Here is a 19,058-nt window from a genome sequence, read left to right on the forward strand (position 1 = left end):
CGGAGTGGTATTAACAGGCTTGGCGACGGTGATAACGGCAACGGGGCAATAAACCCACCGTTTAACGTGATAGGACGGCAGGTAACAACGGCACGTACGATGTTCGCTCGCGGCGGCCCACAATTACGTAACTTTCGTTACCGACAGCGGCGGTCGACGCGACGTTCAAGAGTAACTCGTAGTACACGGCAGCGGAACAACGAACAACAAATTGGCGATCGTCAACAGTGATGGACAGCAAGAAGACGGGTCCACACGACGAACGGCAACAACAGCGTTAAAACTTTAAGACGTAATTAATGACGCGTTTTAACAGACGACAGACGCGTACACCAGTCGTGCAGGTCCGGAGCATACTAGAGTGGTGGCGGGACATTGTACGCCACACAAAAAAACTGGCGGCACAGATAGCCGATAACGATAATCGCCGTTGACCGGTGCGATTTGCCACCGGGACCAAAGTCCACAGGTAATCGCGGACTTGTGCACACGCACGCAAAAACCGGTCAAAGCGGCGGCGACGTTGATAGTCTAAGTCTTCAACATTCTCCCCCATGGGAGGGTGCGATGATCCAGCCTCACATCTTTTGGTTACAAGGTCTCTTTCGCTGATTGATGGCGTATTTCCTGGAACGGCATGTGGTGGAATTGCGGCATAACAGAGGCCACCGTCATATGGGACCGTAATCAAGCACACAGAAGTTAACAGGTTTTTTCGTTTCTTACTTACAGTACACACCCCACAAAGTTCTAACCAAACGACTTATCGTAGCAACATTTGGGTTACAGATTTAAAAAAATTTTTTTTTTTTTTATAAGCTAACATAAAGGAACAGAAAAGAAATAGAGAAGTGTTTAAATATGTTTATGTAGGTTCATTGTTTAAGGAAAAGGATTGCAGCCATCTAACCTAACCTTTAATCCGTGGGCAATAACACCAACTTAACGACCGGACGAGTTAACTCCCCCGTGGACGTTAGTATCTTGGCGACTCGTATCACGCCGTCTTGACCAGGATTCACTTCCAGAATGCGACCCAGTCGCCACGATGTTGGAGGACTTTGGTTATCCTTGATCACGACCATTTGTCCAACCTGAATGTTGGGCACATCCGTTGTCCACTTGACCCGAACTTGAAGAGAAGCCAAATATTCCGTAGACCAACGACGCCAGAATAATTGGTGACATTGATGTAGCAACTTCCATCGTGTCAGCACATTGGAGCGTCCTTCGGGAATGTTCAAATCAGGAACCGCCAAAAGTGGTTGCCCGATAAGAAAATGACCAGGTGATAAATAGTCCAAATCTAAGGGAGAGGCAGTCATTGGAGTCAGAGGTCTGGAATTTAATACAGCCTCGATCCGACACAGTAAGGTTGACATCTCCTCCATGGTAAGGGTATGATCACCGACGGTTCGTACGAGGAGCGTTTTAAAAGAACGCAGAGCCGCTTCCCATAGGCCGCCAAAGTGCGGTGCTGCGGGTGGATTGAAGTGCCACGTGCAGAAAGAATGAGATGACAGTAGATGGTGATTAGCTGGATCGTTGATGACCTCAAACAGATATTTTGACGCACCTTTGAAGTTGGTTCCACAGTCGGAGTACACGTATGTTGGAAGACCACGTCTGGCAACAAAACGATCAAAGCCGGCTAAAAAGGCTGCTGTAGATAGCTCTGTTACAATTTCCAAATGCACAGCCTTGGTGACCATACAGACAAAAACAGAAACGTAAATTTTATACTGTCGGGATTTTCGCAACTTACTCTCACGCATTGGCAGTGGGCCAGCATAATCTACTCCAACTTTTGAAAAAGGTCGACATGCTTGGACTCGTGAACTGGGAAGATTACCCATCACGGGATGTGGCGATTGGGCAATAGCTCTGACACATGGAGTACATTGACCGATCACCTTGCGAATTACCGATCTCATCGATAAGATCCAAAATTGACGTATGATTAAAGACGTGATGACTCGGGGACCTGAGTGGCACGTAACTAAGTGCCAGTGGCGTGCAATTAACAAAGAAAGATGTGACTCCTTGGACAGCAGCATCGGATGTTTTTCCGCATCAGCTAAATCGGACTTCAGTAATCGGCCACCAACACACACAATATTTTACGAATTCAAAAATGGCCGTAGACTAGATAATGGGCGAGCTGCACCACGGCCACGTGACAGATCCAAAATCAGCTCAGGAAACCAACGTTGTTGAGAAGATTGTACAATTACCATTAACGATTGATTTATCTCTTCACGTGACAAGAAATTGTTGGAATACGTTCGTTTCTTACATAAGCCGATAAACCTGCGCATCCAAGCGACGACCTTGATCATATTGAGGAAAGACGAGAAGCGACAGAACCATTCTTTATTTGAGGTAACTTGAACGGCCAGCGACACGGGTTTGAACTCTGGTAGTTGTTCAACAGGAACCGAAGGGACCAGCATGCTCCAAGTTTCACTTGGGTTTTTTAGGAACGTAGGGCCGGACCAATACAATGCATGTACGGATAGCTCCGAAGGCAGTATTCCTCTTGAAGCACAGTCCGCAGGATTTTCAGATGAGCGTACATAGAGCCAGCGGCATGATGGAATAAGTTGACGCACCTGATGTACACGGTTTGAAATAAACACCTTAAAGGAAACATGCGAGTTCATTAACCAGGCCAAAGCGACTTGGGAATCGGACCAGGCGTAAAGCCCGTTAATCGTGAGTTTCCCATCGAACATTTTTAATATGCGCGCCATCCATCGAGCGAGCAAAACTGAAGCACATAATTCAAGTCTCGGGATGGATACGGTTTTCATCGGTGCCATCTTTGTTTTGGATCCAAGCAGGAACACAGACACGTCGTCGTCTGAAACTGTTACCCGAAGGTATACCACTGCAGCGAATCCGCGTTCGGAGGCGTCACAGAATCCACACAATTCGACGTAAGATTGACGTTGAGTAGCGACATAGCGTGGAATCTTAATCGCAGATAGAACCGGTAGCTCATCCGTAAATGTTTTCCAATTTTGACATAATCTCGGAGGTAAAGGGTCGTCCCATGCCAATTCCTCTTCCCAGATTTCATGTAGGATATGTTTAGCATAGAAGGTCACCGGCGCTAAAAATCCAATAGGGTCAAAAATGCGCGCTATAGTCGATAGAATTGCCCACTTTGTGACGACGGTGGTGGTTGAATGGCCGTTGAATTTAAAAATGTCTTTGGCCGGATCCCACTGCAGCCCCAGGACCTTGGTGGTTTCACAGACGTCTTCATCGAAGCTTAGACTTTCCATGACACGATCCTCTGGCGATACAGCTTCTAACACAGATACGGTGTTACTCGACCACTTCTTCAACTCAAGACCAGCACGTTTCAGGACGGAACACAGATTTGACTGTAAAGTCAACAATTCATCCTCGGTGTCGGCACCAAGACAAATGTCATCCACATAGGTTTGTTCCCTCAGCCCCAATTGTACTTCAAGAAATCCTGTACAATCATTGTCAGCAATATCCCTTAAGACTCTCAACGCCAAAAAAGGGGCACTATTGATGCCGTATGTCACGGTATTGAGCTGATACTCTTTCAACTCGTCTAGTGGAGAAGGCCTCCATAGGATGTGCTGAAAGCGACGGTATTCTGGCAGAACGAGAATTTGCGTGTACATCTTGCAAACATCTGCAGTAAAGACGAACTGGTGAAGTCGGAATCGAAATAGAATGTCCACGATATCCAGCTGTAACTTCGGACCGGCGTATAGACATTGATTTAATGACAACAGAGAGGCAGCCTTCGCCGATCCATCGAATACCACTCGGATTTTGCTCGATGGACAGTTGGACTTGAAAACAGGGTGATGCGGAATGAAGTAGGCGCCAGGTTCAGTAGCAACTGACATATGACCTAAGGTTTCATATTCGCTCATAAAATGTTTGTATGCGGTATATAGCACATCGTCGTTTTGAAGTTTCCGCTCCAGGTTTTGAAAACGACGTTCGGTAATATTGCGAGAACCAGGAAATGTTTCATCGCGGTGTTTCGGTATGAATGGCAAAGGAACTAGGAATCGACCAGAGTTGTCTCGACGGCTTTCAGAAGCATAAATGGACTCACATTGTCCATCACTAGTAAACGTAGTAGGAGCTTCATCCGGTTCTTCGAGTTGCCAAAAACGTTGGACCAGCCCTTCCAGTGATACCGACAGGGATACAGCGGTGTTACAATGGTACTGTTGAACAGGGAGTTCGCCTATCAAGACCCAACAAAAGACTGATCCGTATGCGACAGGTAGAGAATCATCGATTGACACCCGTTTTCCATCCATGATTCGAGCAAACACGTCTGCTCCCAGTAGCATATCAATAGGTGCGGACCGGTCAAAGTGAGGGTCAGCTAGTGCAAGATGGGAATACTTGTCCTTGATAAGCTTCGGTAGATGTTGAGATGGCATATTTGAAACTATAGTTGGCATGACCCAAGCAGTTAAGGAAAATGTTGGGTCCGTAGTATGGGCGTCATATAACAATCGACTTTTCCTGATATTGCTGGTATCGATACGCCAGTCAAGCCAGTTATCGGTGCGGTCCATCTACTTCTTTTTAGTCCCAGACGATCCACACAGGCGATGGACATGGCGGAGATCTGAGAGGCAGAGTCAATAAGAACTCGAACAGATTGCATATAACCAGCGCGATCACGCACGTGAACTAAGGCTGTTCCCAAAAGTACAGTTGTTTTGTTTAGTGAGTTCGTAATTGAAGAGGTTGTTGACGCTGTGACAACCGGAGTCGAGTCAGAAGACGACGAGGGCTTACTTACGGGGTGTAATAAAGTGTGATGACGACCAGAACACTTAGTACACGGTTTGGCTGTTTTACAATGATTAGACCAATGAGTTGAATTAAGACACCGAAAACAGATCCTAGTCTTACGGGCGACGTCATACCTCTCATCCAGAGACATTTTTGAAAACTCATTACACGCGACTGATGCATGGCTTCCCGAACAGAACAGACACTTTGATGAGGCCGAATCATCAGTCTTTGAAGACAGCAACGAAACCTTCGAACCTTTTGATCCAAACCTAGTTGGAACTGGTTTCGAATGACTATGAGTGTGAGTAGGATGTTTTGGAACATTAGAACAGTGGACTGCCTCCAGAAGCGATACACGGGCCTTGACGTATGCAGCAATATCCGAAAACTCAGGAAATTCAGTATTATTCGTCTCTTCAAATGCCTTGCGAGTGAACAACGGTAAACAGCGCGCAGACAATGCGAACAGGAGAAATTCACCGAGGTGCGGAATATTCAACGATTTAAGCACTGACACGTGGTCCGAAAACAAACTTATAAAATCTTTTAAACTTTCTACTGTTTCTTGTGAATGGACAGGGGCAGTTATAAGTTTGTCGACGATAATTGTCGCTAACTGCCTTGGCTTATCAAAACGCTCAACCAAAGTTGACCAAGCAAGGTCATAGGTGCTCTCAGATACCGGGATGTTTCTTACGGCATGAAGAGCTTCACCGATAAGACACCCTAAGAGGTAATAGAACCGTTCTATATTTGTAAGCTCGGTATCTTTCACAACACGTACGGTAAAACGATCACGAAAAACCGGCCACCCTGACAATTCTCCGTCAAACGACGGCAATGGAATTTCCGGTAGACGTGATGACCGTCGAATTTTGGGTGGAACGGCATCCGGAGTCTCAGTCGGTGCTAAAGCTTCAGCAACAGAAATAGATTCGTCGACAAGAGCACGAATTTCCGACGGAAGTACTTCACTATATTTCGCGTATGCGCCCAACGCGATCATACACTCAAGCCCAATTGCGTCCACAAGCTATTTAAGCTGCGAGCGGCGACTAAGAATTTTGGAACTACATCACTATTAGTGGATGCTTTCACGGACAATGAATGAATCGCGTGAATACTTGCGATAGCACTATCCCGTTTAAATGTCGCTTTGATTCGACGTCGGTCTACTCGCTCCTGTTCTTTAGATTCTTTATCTTCAGGGTCCGGCATTATGGTAAGGATAGGAAACGAAATACTAAGCTGAAGGAGTACCTATACAATTACTTAACTAACGTGTGTATTCACCTCAGATGTGAAAGAGAAAAAATCTACAATATTTTTTTTTAACAAGTTCTACTACAGAATGGCTATAAGTACTACAGAGTTATACTATTTATACTAGTTATACTACAGACACATCAAATAATATTGCATTACACTGAATACAATGCAGTAACAAGTTTATTAACAGAACGCTACTAATTTTTGTGGTAAAACCACGCTCTGCTACCAAATGTTGCGCCATCAAACTCCTACCTTGAGGCGGTTAATTTGACGACTCGCGTCGGTTAGTAAACTTATGTGTGTGGAACAAAAAAGTCAAGACAAATTTTGACTGTAGTGATAGGAACCCGTATTTTGGTTTATTACATAACAATATAATTTAACAACAAACACAAGAGAAATTATGTACTAAGTTCCTACGCGCAATATAGATAATCAGAAAGAAAAACAATAAAATAATATACAATATTGAGTAGGTACAGAAAATAACAACAACAAAAAAAATGATACGACTGTGAGATTGATTACAGCTATTGACGGCGGCTCTCGTACAATTACTAGTGTACAGCGTACGGTGATCCGACGGAGTGGTATCAACAGGCTTGGCGACGGTGATAACGGCAACGGGGCAATAAACCCACCGTTTAACGTGATAGGACGGCAGGTAACAACGGCACGTACGATGTTCGCTCGCGGCGGCCCACAATTACGTAACTTTCGTTACCGACAGCGGCGGTCGACGCGACGTTCAAGAGTAACTCGTAGTACACGGCAGCGGAACAACGAACAACAAATTGGCGATCGTCAACAGTGATGGACAGCAAGAAGACGGGTCCACACGACGAACGGCAACAACAGCGTTAAAACTTTAAGACGTAATTAATGACGCGTTTTAACAGACGACAGACGCGTACACCAGTCGTGCAGGTCCGGAGCATACTAGAGTGGTGGCGGGACATTGTACGCCACACAAAAAAACTGGCGGCACAGATAGCCGATAACGATAATCGCCGTTGACCGGTGCGATTTGCCACCGGGACCAAAGTCCACAGGTAATCGCGGACTTGTGCACACGCACGCAAAAACCGGTCAAAGCGGCGGCGACGTTGATAGTCTAAGACCTAAGTCTTCAACAGATGTTGTCATCAATTTAATTAAATGAAACAATCAGTATGTTATACTAAAAATATATTTATATTTTCAACAGAACTTAGTATGTTAATAATTAACTGACCTTATTTATTAAAACTACCCAATATATTTCTCTGAGTGATGGTTACCTACATTAAACTAGGTTATTAGTCTATAGTAATAACATAATAATATTATAGAATCTATACCGTAGAAAATTCATAATTGTAATGGTAATAACTGTTAGAATTTCAGATGCCTTTTTGTTTTTGTGCACCACTAACTGCAACTTAAATTCTCATTTGGTAATACATATAAATATTTTACATGATACAAAATCCATAGGTGAATTTAAATGTAATGAATTCAACTGCTTTAGAATTTGTAACTCTTTTCATTCATTCAAAAATCTTTTAAATCAACATAATAATGTAGATACACAATTTATAAACAGACCTCTGTCCTGTAATTTGCTTGTCAAAACATTGTGCCAACTCAAATACTCCATGTTTCTACTGACATATAAATTTGAAGGGAAATGGTAAACTCCTACAAATGTGGGTAATCTCTTATAACAGTGTTTACTCCTATAATAAAAGATAGTGTTAATTTCTACATATTATACAAAAAAGCCGTCGCGAGATAAGACGCAGGTACTGTCCCATAGGTGACAGTGTTTAATCGATATATCTTTATAGGATCACTAGCTCTAAGTGAAACTCTGGGAAAGTTGGACTCGCTGAGAGTGGGTACCAATTTTGGAGACAATGTCGTTGGAATTATAAAAGTCGCAAAAGCTGTAAGACGAAAGTTTAGGATTTCTGATAAGGATTAGTGATATGGATTGGAGATAAGGCTTGGCGCTTTGGCGGGAATGTTTAAAAGTTTGAGCGTCTAGCAATCCGTCACGAACGTTGTAAATGGATAGGCTGGATACGATTTCCAGGATCATCTCCCATTTCTCCGCTGCTTTTGGTTGTTAACATTGTTAAAAAGTGTAGGGTCGATAGGTTTATCAATGTCTAGCTATCAGTTATAAAATCACATAGGTAGGCGATCCGACTGCGTCGGATCGCGGACTATATGCGAAGCGTATATCACCAGGTATGCAATCCACCTGCGGTGGATTGCGGACCCCGTTATTTGCGTAGATAGGTGAATAATCGAAAAAATAGTTGGACCCCTTGACCGTGTTAGTTGTAAGTGAGTACCGATTTTGGAGACACATTCGAATTATAAATGTCGCACTTACACATTAGAAGGTGGTAAGAATTTCTGATATGGCCTGGCTCTTTGGCGGTCTCGTTTTGAAGGTGGGAACGTTTGAAAGTCAAGATTCAGTGTCTAGAAATCTCCCATGACCCATGAAAACCGGCAATTCAATGATGATACTACTCCCCAGCGTATGTCCGGTGCTTTTTTTGTACGTGTAAGAAAATGTTAATTCGAAAATCTGCATGTTAGAGTGTCCAGCAAATCAGTCATTACCCATCTAAGACAAAACAAAAATAAGCAATCCACCTGTGGCGGATAGAGTGGTATGTGCCGTCGCATGTCCGGTGGCTCTTTCTTATGTAAAAAGTGTAAAGTCAAAACCCGAGTTGGATTGTCTAGCAAGTCAGTCATCTCAAGTCAAAATCGATTAACATCCAATTAGCCACCTAGGTAGGCAATCCGAATTCGTCGGATCGCGGACAATGTGCTACAGCATATCAAGTAGGCAATCCACCTGCGGTGGATTGCAGACCTGACGTTGGGCGGCTATAAGTGAAAACCCTATCATACAACTTACGAAATAATTTAGGAAAAATACAAACTATAACTATAATATATTGTACCTATTTATTATAATTCATAAAAAAAATAACATATAGATACATAATATTATATTAACCAATACAATAGATATAAACATGTACCTGTAATGTATATATAATTATATCAAAAAAAAAAAATTCAAAAACCTGCATGTTTAAGTGTTAAGGAAGTCAGTCATCACCGTCTAAGACGAAACCAAAATGAGCAATCCGTCTACGGCGGATTGAATGGTAGGTATGTGCCGTCGCATATCCGGTAGTTTTTCTTATGTAAAAAGTGTAAAGTCGAAAACCGTGTTGGAGTGTCTAGAAAGTCAGTCATATCAAGTCAAAATCTATTAACTTTAAAGTTCGTCAGCTAGGTTGGCTATCCGACTTAGTCGACTTAGTCGGATAGCGAACAATGTGATGCAAGAAAATAAGTCTAGTATGTCTAGTTGCTATAAGTGAAGAGAAAAAATAGTATTTTCCATAAACCCAATCACAGAACATTCGAAATAACTTACGAAAAATAAATATGATTATTAGTATAATTAGTTTGATATAATAACAATGACAATTTAAAGAAAATAATATGTGTTGAATTCCTAATAATTTAAATAACATATAGGTACATAATATATAATATACAGTCATATAATGTAAAATTAACATGTATATTATTATATTATTTATGAAATATAAAGTGAAAAAAAATGCAAAAAAGTCAATTGACGGGCGGCCGTGCCTTAGAATACACACGGTACAGTCGCTGCCGCCCGAAGAGAGCTACGACGGTTTCGAACCCGGACCTACGTATCATCCTATGTTTGGGGAACCTACGCCTAACCTATCGAGCCACAGTTTGTGATGCAATTTATGGTCAAAACTTCAACAATTAAGCTGTGTGTCTACCACGGAGCTGTGTGTCTACGTATTCTATGTATCTACACGGTTTAAACTTTAATTGTATTTTATTCACTTATCTGACCGTTATTATGTATGCTTGAATAATACATTTAATTGTGTTTACGTTAAGCAATATACCAGCTACGTTATTAAGGACCAAACAATACGTCTACAATCACATAATGCAATATTTATTGAATCAAAAACAAAACAAAAAAAACAGTATATATTTATTGTGCACTTGTGCGTTGGAACGAAGACCGACTGACATTTCGTGAACGCGAATTTTTAAGTGTACAAACCGCATATTCACGGGGTTCAAAAGAAATAAACTTAACAAATAGAGCACAAACGGCAATTGAAAAGACGAAACGAAAAGCGATAATAACGACCTACGCTGGCGTCGATTGCGATGGCTATGGACCGATATCGCGTACAAACCACGTGGCTTTTAAAAGAAACGAACTATTTGTGAAAATGTCTAAAAGTCGAAAAACAGCGTAAAAAGCGTAACATTTTTCGAAAACGTTTAAAAACCGACCGCCGCCGCCGCGGCGAAGGTACGCGATTGGTCGCGCTATAGGGAATCGACGGGATCGGTCCGGCGGACTGGGGAAACGGAGCGGTGTTTAATTTTTTTAACCATGAGATCCTCCATGAATTCCCTATAGATCAGCTGTTTTTCTTGCGATTTTATAGAATAAGATTATCGTTCTTTCTCCACAATATACGCTGATAATCACGATGTTGCTCTCAGACCTGTATCTGTCGGTACATTTTTTTTATATCGGCAGTTAACACAAAATTGTGCGTGCAAAATCTGGCTAATATGTAAATTAATTCCTCTTGTATTGACGGTCCCTTTTGCAGTACGTCGTTTAAACTAAACCCACTTTCTGTTTTTGTTGACGCATCAAATACTACGCGTAATTTTGTTGTGGGACTGTTTTCATTTTGGACGCAATGGTGAGCTAGATAGCACATACGACAGGGCAATTCGATTTCTTCGTTATCCATATTCTGTGTCATAATATGGTTTAATTTTTCATATTCGTTCATAAATTTTACGTAATCCTTTTTCATTGAGGGATTTTTTATAAATCGCCTTTCTATTGCGAATAATCTTCTTTTTACAATGTCGTAGGACTTTTCTAATTTTGAGACGTTTCCGCAAAACGGTAGATGTACGACAAATCGAGGTTAGGTTAGGCTAACCTGGCGCCAGGCTGACGGTCCCCTTCCGGCTGCTCTCGTTCGAGATAGATCGGTGGGTTTCGTATAACCGCGTCGGCGTGCGCTGGATTCGACCCAGTCAAATTCCCCCCCTTCTACTAAGGTGCTACTCCCAACAGTCTCCGCGCGGCGCACGCCACAAAGCTCGACGGGGCACTGGTACCGTTCGGGCGTTAGCAATGTCCGGTTTTCAGTGGGGCTTTCCCCGCCACTCGCGAAATGAGATTTAAGGATCCGTTATCCAAAGTACTCACAACGACTATTTTCCCACTAGCATCGGCATCGGGACAGGTTTACTGCCACGGTGCGACCTTTTTGGAGTGGTACGGTTTTCTTTTGCCGGATGCCGTGTCCGTACCGATTACTCGAGTTTGAGTGCCTGTCGACAGGTTTCTCCCAGCCAGACTTCTGTCTAGCACGTGTTCGTACACGAGTTGGCTGGGCCCGTATACTCTCAGTCAGGATCGCGCTAGAAGCGCCAGCGCGCCGGCAGAGGTCCGCGTCTGCTTCGCCCGTCGTGTGCTGGCGCCTCTCGCCCAAGCCCACTGGTTTGTCGCAGATGGTATGGTACCCCTACTCGGGTAGTTTGTTCCAGTGTGGAGAAGGAAGGTGCCCTCCATCACCTCGGTCTCCCTTATTCGGGGACCCACGACGAGGTCTTTTGACGTGCCTATCAGGACTGCCCTTCTTCAGTGCGTTGATACGCCTGGAATACGGTTATTGGTTTTGCCGTGAGTCCGCGCTCCGTGATTCGGTCCGCACCGATCGCTTGCACCTTGAGCGCGGAGCTTTTTCGTAGTTGACGGGTGGGCAGTCGTATGTGTAAGCAGATGCTCTGCGATCCATGGGGACCTGCCTTTGGCAAGCTGCCCATCTCTGGGGTATACTGTTGGAGTGGCTGGTCTGCTGAAAACTGCCTAGCCTGTCCTCTTTTCCTTCATTGATGACCCTTCACCGTCACCTCCAGTAAGTCTCTGAGACCACCTCCAGGTGCTTCCTATTACCCCGGGAAGCTCGGTTCGGAGATACGCCCTCCGCTGGCGTTGAGATCGGGACGGGGTCCTTAGATGACCCGGGGGTGCGAAGACGCCTTCCGGCCATTCGTCATCCACCCAGTCCTGCACCCGGGCAGAACATCGTCAGCCGCAGTCTCAATCCTGTGGCTCTTTTTCGTTTCGCACGATTCTGCACAATCATGTGTAAGCATTTTGTGAGGGCGCTCGAGGGTGTAGCCTTGTTCGGGCGCCCCCCGCCTTCCTACCCATTTCAGACCTTTTTGTGGCTTAGCGTGTTCTAAAACACCGGGTTGCCACCCTGGAAGGTACGGGTAGCCCAGGAAGCTCGGAGGTCCTTGGTCATATTGCTAGCACCAAGCTTGACCTGCCCCGAGTCCTTGTGATTATAGTTCAGTTAACTTGAAGCTCTAGGGCTAGCTTCGTTAAGACCGTACCCCGCCTCCCCTTTCCCGGACTAGATTAGTCAGCCAGTTTTTCAACGTGACTCGTCTTAACGCGGTAGGTAGCAGGTGTGTACTGGTCAGTCCGCCCGCCTGACTCGTCGTGACCCGGTTGGGCCGTCCTTACCAGGTGGGTGGACGTGCCAGTAAGTCTTCACGGGGTTACCTCGATACCCTTTCAGCGACCTAGGTCGGACCGCTCCAGGGGCCCGCCAGCCCCTCTCTAACCAGCGGGCGCTTCACCCGTGAGGGTGCGGGAACACCGTCCCGGTGTAATCAGTGGTCCCCTGAACCTGCCCTCGCTCTGCCGCCTTCAGAGTTCTGGTGGCCTCGTGTTGTTTGTAACGGTCGGTTTCCACGCAGCAACAGGTGATCCGAGCCCGCCGTTATCGTCGTCACCGCAGTTTCTTTTGCAGTTCTTACGGCGCCGGCGGGTCTTAGCACCCGTTCCCTTGCTTCTGCCTTACGTCACTAAGATGTTACCTCCCCATAGTTCAGGTATGTGGTCCATGGTTCCGCCCACTCGTCGGTGGTTTCAGTCTTACGGTAGCAAATCGTGCTTGTTTTGACGACAAACTACGTTTGCCGGACCCGACGGGCTGGTGTGTTCAAGGTTTTGTCGTTGGCGGCACCGTGCTGTCGAGGTCGGTTCCAGTGCACAGCGTCGGGGCCCCCTCTCTAAAGCAGGGTCATTGGCGAGCAGTTGACTGAATCCAGATCACCGCGTCTCCACGGCCGGGTCGCAGGTACGCCTCCCCACCCACTCGGTTTGATCTCTCCCGCCAGGATCACATCTTTGCACTCAGCTAATGTGAACCATCTCAAAAGTAATCATCCGACGCGTCGCCTTAAGCGTATAGGAGCTAGCAACGGCCTTCTGTGATTCTCATCTCATGCACTTCAAGCGAGACGTTCGTCAGAGACGCCGTGATTGGATCTCGTGTCACCGGTTGATTCACTTCATCAACCGTAAATGGGACGGTGGCTCGGTATTAGCAAACTTACAGGCCTCACCTCCTTGACTGTGGTTTCGCTAGATATCAAATTAATATGTTAATTTTCTGCGGAACGTTATATGACGGATCCGCAAGTGTAATCATATCGAGTTTCACCTTACTTTTAGACACACTCCGCGCAGGTAAATCTCCCGTGATTTTTGGAACAGTTAATAATTGCGTGTTTATTTCATAATCACTCACGCGCGATTTGATTCTTAACGATACCGTTGCCGTCACGTTTTGTTTTGAATTCCCAATGCCGTAAACAATATTATTAGTCTTATTTTTAATTAATTTTAAACTGTTTACCAACTCCGAACAAATGAAATGATTAGTAGACCCTGAATCGAGCAATGCCCGGGCGTAAGTCTTCTCGTCGTTTAAGCCGAATACTTCTACTACCGTGGTACCTAGCAACACGTTATCTGTCTCGTTAGCGACATGTGCTGTCGTTGACGTCGTCGCCGTCTGTTCACCTTTATCTGTGTTTACTACTTGTTCGTTGATATTAGGTTTTTGATTTAAATGTAACATCGTGTTATGTGGTTTATTACATTTAAAACAATATTTACCAAAACATTTACTACCGCTGTGTTTGCGTAAACAAATTTTGCACAGATCTAGTTGGACTACTTTGTCAATACGATCACGTGCCGATAAAGAAGTAAATACGGGACATTTATAAATAGTGTGCGGCTGATTACACGCATAGCATACAGCCGTAGCTGTCGATGTAAATGCCGTTGAACTTGTTGCGGCTTTGTATTTATTATTTTTATTAAACTTTGAAAGACGTTTTTCCTTTACTGCAGACTCTGTATTTATATATTTCGACGATTCAATGGATTCGGATATTTGGAATCGATCCTCTATAAACTGGATTAATTCCGTAACTGACGGTATTTTATCCTTGACCGATTTAATCTCCCACTCTTTCAACGTCTCGTTGTTTAATTTTGAACACAGTATATGCAACAACAGTGGACCCCACTCTTTCGGCTTCTGTCCAAGCGTTTCTAGGGCTTTCATGTTGCTGACGAGATCATCGGAAAATTGACGTAATTTTGTCGAGGTAATATCGTTTATTGAAGGCAAATCTACAATATTTTTTGCGTGCGTCTGTATAAAAATTTTTTTGTTCTATTGATCAGACTTTTCCAAGCTATATCATAATTTGTTGCGGTAGTTTCCAAATATTTTATACAACTTGCTGCGTCGTTTGACAGAGATGACCTTAAATAAACTTTTCTATGGCAGTCAAGTCCTCGTTAGTATGCATTACAGACATATAAATATCCTTAAATGACATCCATTCGTCATATTTTCCAGAAAAAACTAGAATATTTAATGGAGCCAATCTAACTATTGATTTAGTACTGCCTCTTTGTGTTTTTTCTCCGTTGTTTTGACCCCAATCGATCAAATTTTTTGTTTCGACCTTCGAATTTTCCTTTTTTGATGCTCTTATACATATCTCGGCTTCTGACATGACCTTAAAGTACAAGTTTTCAAATTCTATTCGGTAGGGATAATGTTCACTTGTATTTCGTATTTCTTCGTCGTTGTCTTCTATTGCCGATTGTATCTTTTCAAATTCGTACCAGTTCTCTTCTATTTTTGCTTTACGAATCTCAATCTGTACGACTTCTCGACCTTCTGTTTGTATATAAGTTGAGAATCTAGTTATCGCTGCCTTTAATTGGCCTCTTCGCGATATCAATGCTGGTATGTTTTCAGCCATATTTAATGCTCTTGTTTTAGATATAATTGCCAACCGTTCAATGTGTCGACCCTATTTAAACTATTGAATAATGGAATATCCAATAATTATATACCTAATCTATATGATTGTTGCTACGAGTTGTACTTTGTACCTATCTGCTATGGACGGACTCTTTTAGTTTTTATTATTTATAAATAATCAATTTTACTAACTACGAATTGCTAACGCTGCCTAACCCTTGAATACGTGTCTATTTTGTAGTTTAAGAAATAAGGGAACTATGATAATTTTTATACGATGGAATGACTCTCTTACCTTGATTTTTATTCGTTAGCTCATCCCACGATGTGAATTTTCAACACGAACCTCTTTTTGAATTTCACTGACACTATAACCCGTTTGAAATCGACAAGAGATAATACACGACACTCTTGCGATCCGGCCGATGGACCAAATGTTAAGCTGGTTAATAAATTTAACACATTTCTTTTAGTGGACTGTACATTTTATCTTTATTTTACACGATAGTATGCTCGACACAGTGCTCACGTCCGACTAACAGCAGTGCAAGAGGGAGACACCGATCTAGCGACAATTAACATTAATAATAATAAGACAAATACACTGATAACGACCAGGTTAGGTTAAAGTGCATAGATATAAATAATATATAATAAGCATACGCGACAATTATTATGTAAAAATACTATATTATCCATTACTTTATAACCATTGACAAAAACCTACAACATAAGTAGTTTATAAATCAAGTGTATTCTGTGGTTCTACTATAGCTGTTTTCATGTGGTCTACTACAGTTGTTATAAGCATACAATTATTTAAACAACTAAACAGCATATAAAAACCGGTATAAAACTTCAAATATAGGTAAAAATTTAAAATAATACTTCGTATCACTAATTATTTTACCCAAAAATATGATACACATAATATGTTTACTTTTTGAGAGACAATTAATGTTTCAAGCCATTGCGGTTAAGTCCCACTGTTGATGCTAAGTTAAGTACTTTTAAATTGGTATTGTGTCCAATGTACTTGCAACAAAAAGAATCTAAAGAACAGTTTTAAAACTAAGTTTTATCAAATTTGAACATTGCCTTAATAATGAACGTAGCACTTTAAATAAAAATAAACAAATATATTTATAAATATTGAATTTTATAAATTGTTCATTAATATTTATAACTTACTCTTATAATTCATAATCACTGAACTCAAATCTAAGTACTGCAACTTGGGAAATGGTGTTTCACATGAATAATGGTTTTCAAAAATATAAAACTGAAATACAGATCAAATTACATTAGTAATCATGGTAAAAGTACAAAATGGGTAATTGACTTACATCTGAATGAAAAACAGAAAAGTATTTGATATTAAGAGCAAGAAGATGATCTAAAGTCAAAATACTCATACTCCGAGAATATATGTTTAATTTTTGCCATAAAGATTTATCATATGCAATACGGTGCCATTGATGGTGCATACACGTGTACATGTTAATAATGTTCGTTTGTCCATCATTTTAAATATCTTTAATATTATTTTTTCTGGTAATGTTGTAAAGGAATAGCTTTACGTACTCAATTCATGTATTAGTATATAAGTATTATTATACTCGGAGAGGCAGTTCTCCTTGAGTTGCTATGGTCTCCTAGACGTAACCTCATAGTTAGAAACTATATCCTATGTTGGCAAACTAATCAAGGGGAGCGGCCAACAACAAGTCACGAGCGGCGGTTGCGAGAATAACAACTTATTGAACCAGCTACATACACCGCCCCGTCCATGCGCAGGATCCATCAAAGGAACCGACTTCATATATAGGAGGGCTGGGAACACAGTAAAGACAGATGTACCTGGACCAGCAACGCAGAAGCGACTTCACGCCACTAGCCATATACAGGACGACGACTACTACTACTACTATTACCACGACGATACTATACATTTTATATTTGTTCTAATAAAACATTGTATTATAAATCTAATTTGGCTACCATTATTTTCAATCATCTACATAGTGAATCCCTGAAGGGGCAGCACGTAACAATGTAACAAAATTGTCTGTAAACAAATATTACATCATTTAATGATGAATATACAAAACAATTGCGCAAAAATATTAAACAGATACTTACACATTATTTTTCTTTAGGGTCGATTCTTGAGAGTCCTCCATCTCTGAATATGATAGCAAAGTCGTCCAGTTATCAGTTCGCTTTGCGGACGCAGCTGAATCGATCTTTGGATTTCTGTTTGGTCGTACCTAATAAAGTTGTATGCAGAATCTTAACGACGCATGTACGTGAGGTGTGTGTAACGTGACACGGATTTGTTGTAGTGATTAGTGATGGGCGAATTCTCGGGAATATTCCCAACACCGAGAATTTTCCGGGAATATAATAAGTTTATTAAATATTGATCATAGATTTCAGTTTTAAATTAAACTTATGGTTGCAAATGATCCAAATGACAGCTCTTTATTGATATTATGTCAGTTTAGATATTTATTCTTTATAAAAAAGTTATTAAGTAACGATAATTTAATTTTTTTAAATCTGTACAATGGTCAATGATCACAAAATAAACGATCTAACTTTCATTTATCTATATTGAAAAAATAAAAATAAACATACTGAAATTGAAATACTGAATAACTTTTACTTATACATATAATTAACAACATATATTTATATATAACTATATGTACTTCAGTCTCTCTATTAATAAAAATGAAAGCAAAACTGTACTCTTAATTAATACTTTTAAAATAATAATGAATTATGATTTATGAACTTATGATAAAAAAAGGAAAACAATTAATAAAATATCCAAACTACTACTTTGTATTGAAATACGTTGTGAAAATAAACATAACTAGGTACTAAATATCTTTTTATTTATACATGTAATGAATAAAATAAAAAAATAACTAGACTTCAGTCTTTGTTTAAATCACTTTAAAATAAAAGTAAAACAGTACTCTTAATTTATACTTTTGAACAAAATATACTAGTATAGACTGTCGTTCTATTCCAACTCGATTTTTATTTTTTTTTTTTCAATATTCCCTAAGGAAATTTCCTGAGAGGTTGGGGAATATTCCAGGAATATTCCCTGTTCCCGGGAACATTCCTTGGGGAATATTCCCAATGGCGCATCACTAGTAGTGATGTGTCAACTAACTAGCTCAATTGAATGACTCACTAAAATGAATGATTCGGAACCGAATCACTATACGCGCATCCACTTGTGCATTTGACCGATGCCCATAATCAATGTTGTATAGTTTATATCAGTGCTTCTCAACCTGGGGGCCGCGGCCCCCTAGGGGGCCGTGGCTATATGATTGGGGGGCCTTGAAATATTTTTTTTATTTAAAATATTTTCGGTTATTCAGTTATAATATTACCATTATAACCGACCATATGATTAATCATTGTCGATAAAGTCTAATGTTAGATTACTGTTATTAAATAATAATAAAATTGTTATTACATCGGGAAAGTTTATCTCACATTAGAGTTATTAGATTACCTACTTTAATCTTATAATAATAATAATCTATTAAAGATTAAACTATCGAAAATGATGATAACTTTAATGATGTAAAGCCTTTGCAGTACAGTCGCGTTTCTTTGCTCGATATCGTGTGTTTCGTGTGGACGTGTGGTGTTAATAATATTATTTTAAGTTTAAAATGG

At 41.4% G+C, this 19,058-nt stretch overlaps 3 protein-coding genes across 3 annotated transcripts; all 3 read right to left on the reverse strand.

Annotated features, from left to right (window-relative positions):
• Positions 1 to 917: 917 nt before the first annotated feature.
• On the reverse strand, positions 918 to 1,934 carry LOC132944641 (uncharacterized). The gene has a single exon (XM_061014136.1). It carries the CDS (start codon positions 1,932 to 1,934, stop codon positions 918 to 920), a length of 1,017 nt encoding a protein of 338 aa, XP_060870119.1.
• Positions 1,935 to 2,120: 186 nt separating this feature from the next.
• LOC132944717 (uncharacterized) lies at positions 2,121 to 4,448 on the reverse strand. Its single transcript, XM_061014226.1, has one exon. The coding sequence runs from the start codon at positions 4,446 to 4,448 to the stop codon at positions 2,121 to 2,123; it is 2,328 nt and encodes a 775-aa protein (XP_060870209.1).
• A 32-nt stretch (positions 4,449 to 4,480) lies between these two features.
• LOC132944792 (uncharacterized) lies at positions 4,481 to 5,818 on the reverse strand. Its single transcript, XM_061014329.1, has one exon. It carries the CDS (start codon positions 5,816 to 5,818, stop codon positions 4,481 to 4,483), a length of 1,338 nt encoding a protein of 445 aa, XP_060870312.1.
• Between the last annotated feature and the right edge of the window lie 13,240 nt (positions 5,819 to 19,058).

This window comes from Metopolophium dirhodum, chromosome 1 (assembly GCF_019925205.1).
Source record: "Metopolophium dirhodum isolate CAU chromosome 1, ASM1992520v1, whole genome shotgun sequence".
Classification (NCBI taxonomy): Eukaryota; Metazoa; Arthropoda; class Insecta; order Hemiptera; family Aphididae; genus Metopolophium; species Metopolophium dirhodum.

What these genes read in the sequence shown, in the direction of transcription:
- LOC132944641 (XM_061014136.1), bottom strand. Translation starts at nt 1,934, where the DNA reads ATGAGATCGGTAATTCGCAAGGTGATCGGTCAATGTACTCCATGTGTC.
- LOC132944717 (XM_061014226.1), bottom strand. Translation starts at nt 4,448, where the DNA reads ATGCCATCTCAACATCTACCGAAGCTTATCAAGGACAAGTATTCCCAT.
- LOC132944792 (XM_061014329.1), bottom strand. Translation starts at nt 5,818, where the DNA reads ATGATCGCGTTGGGCGCATACGCGAAATATAGTGAAGTACTTCCGTCG.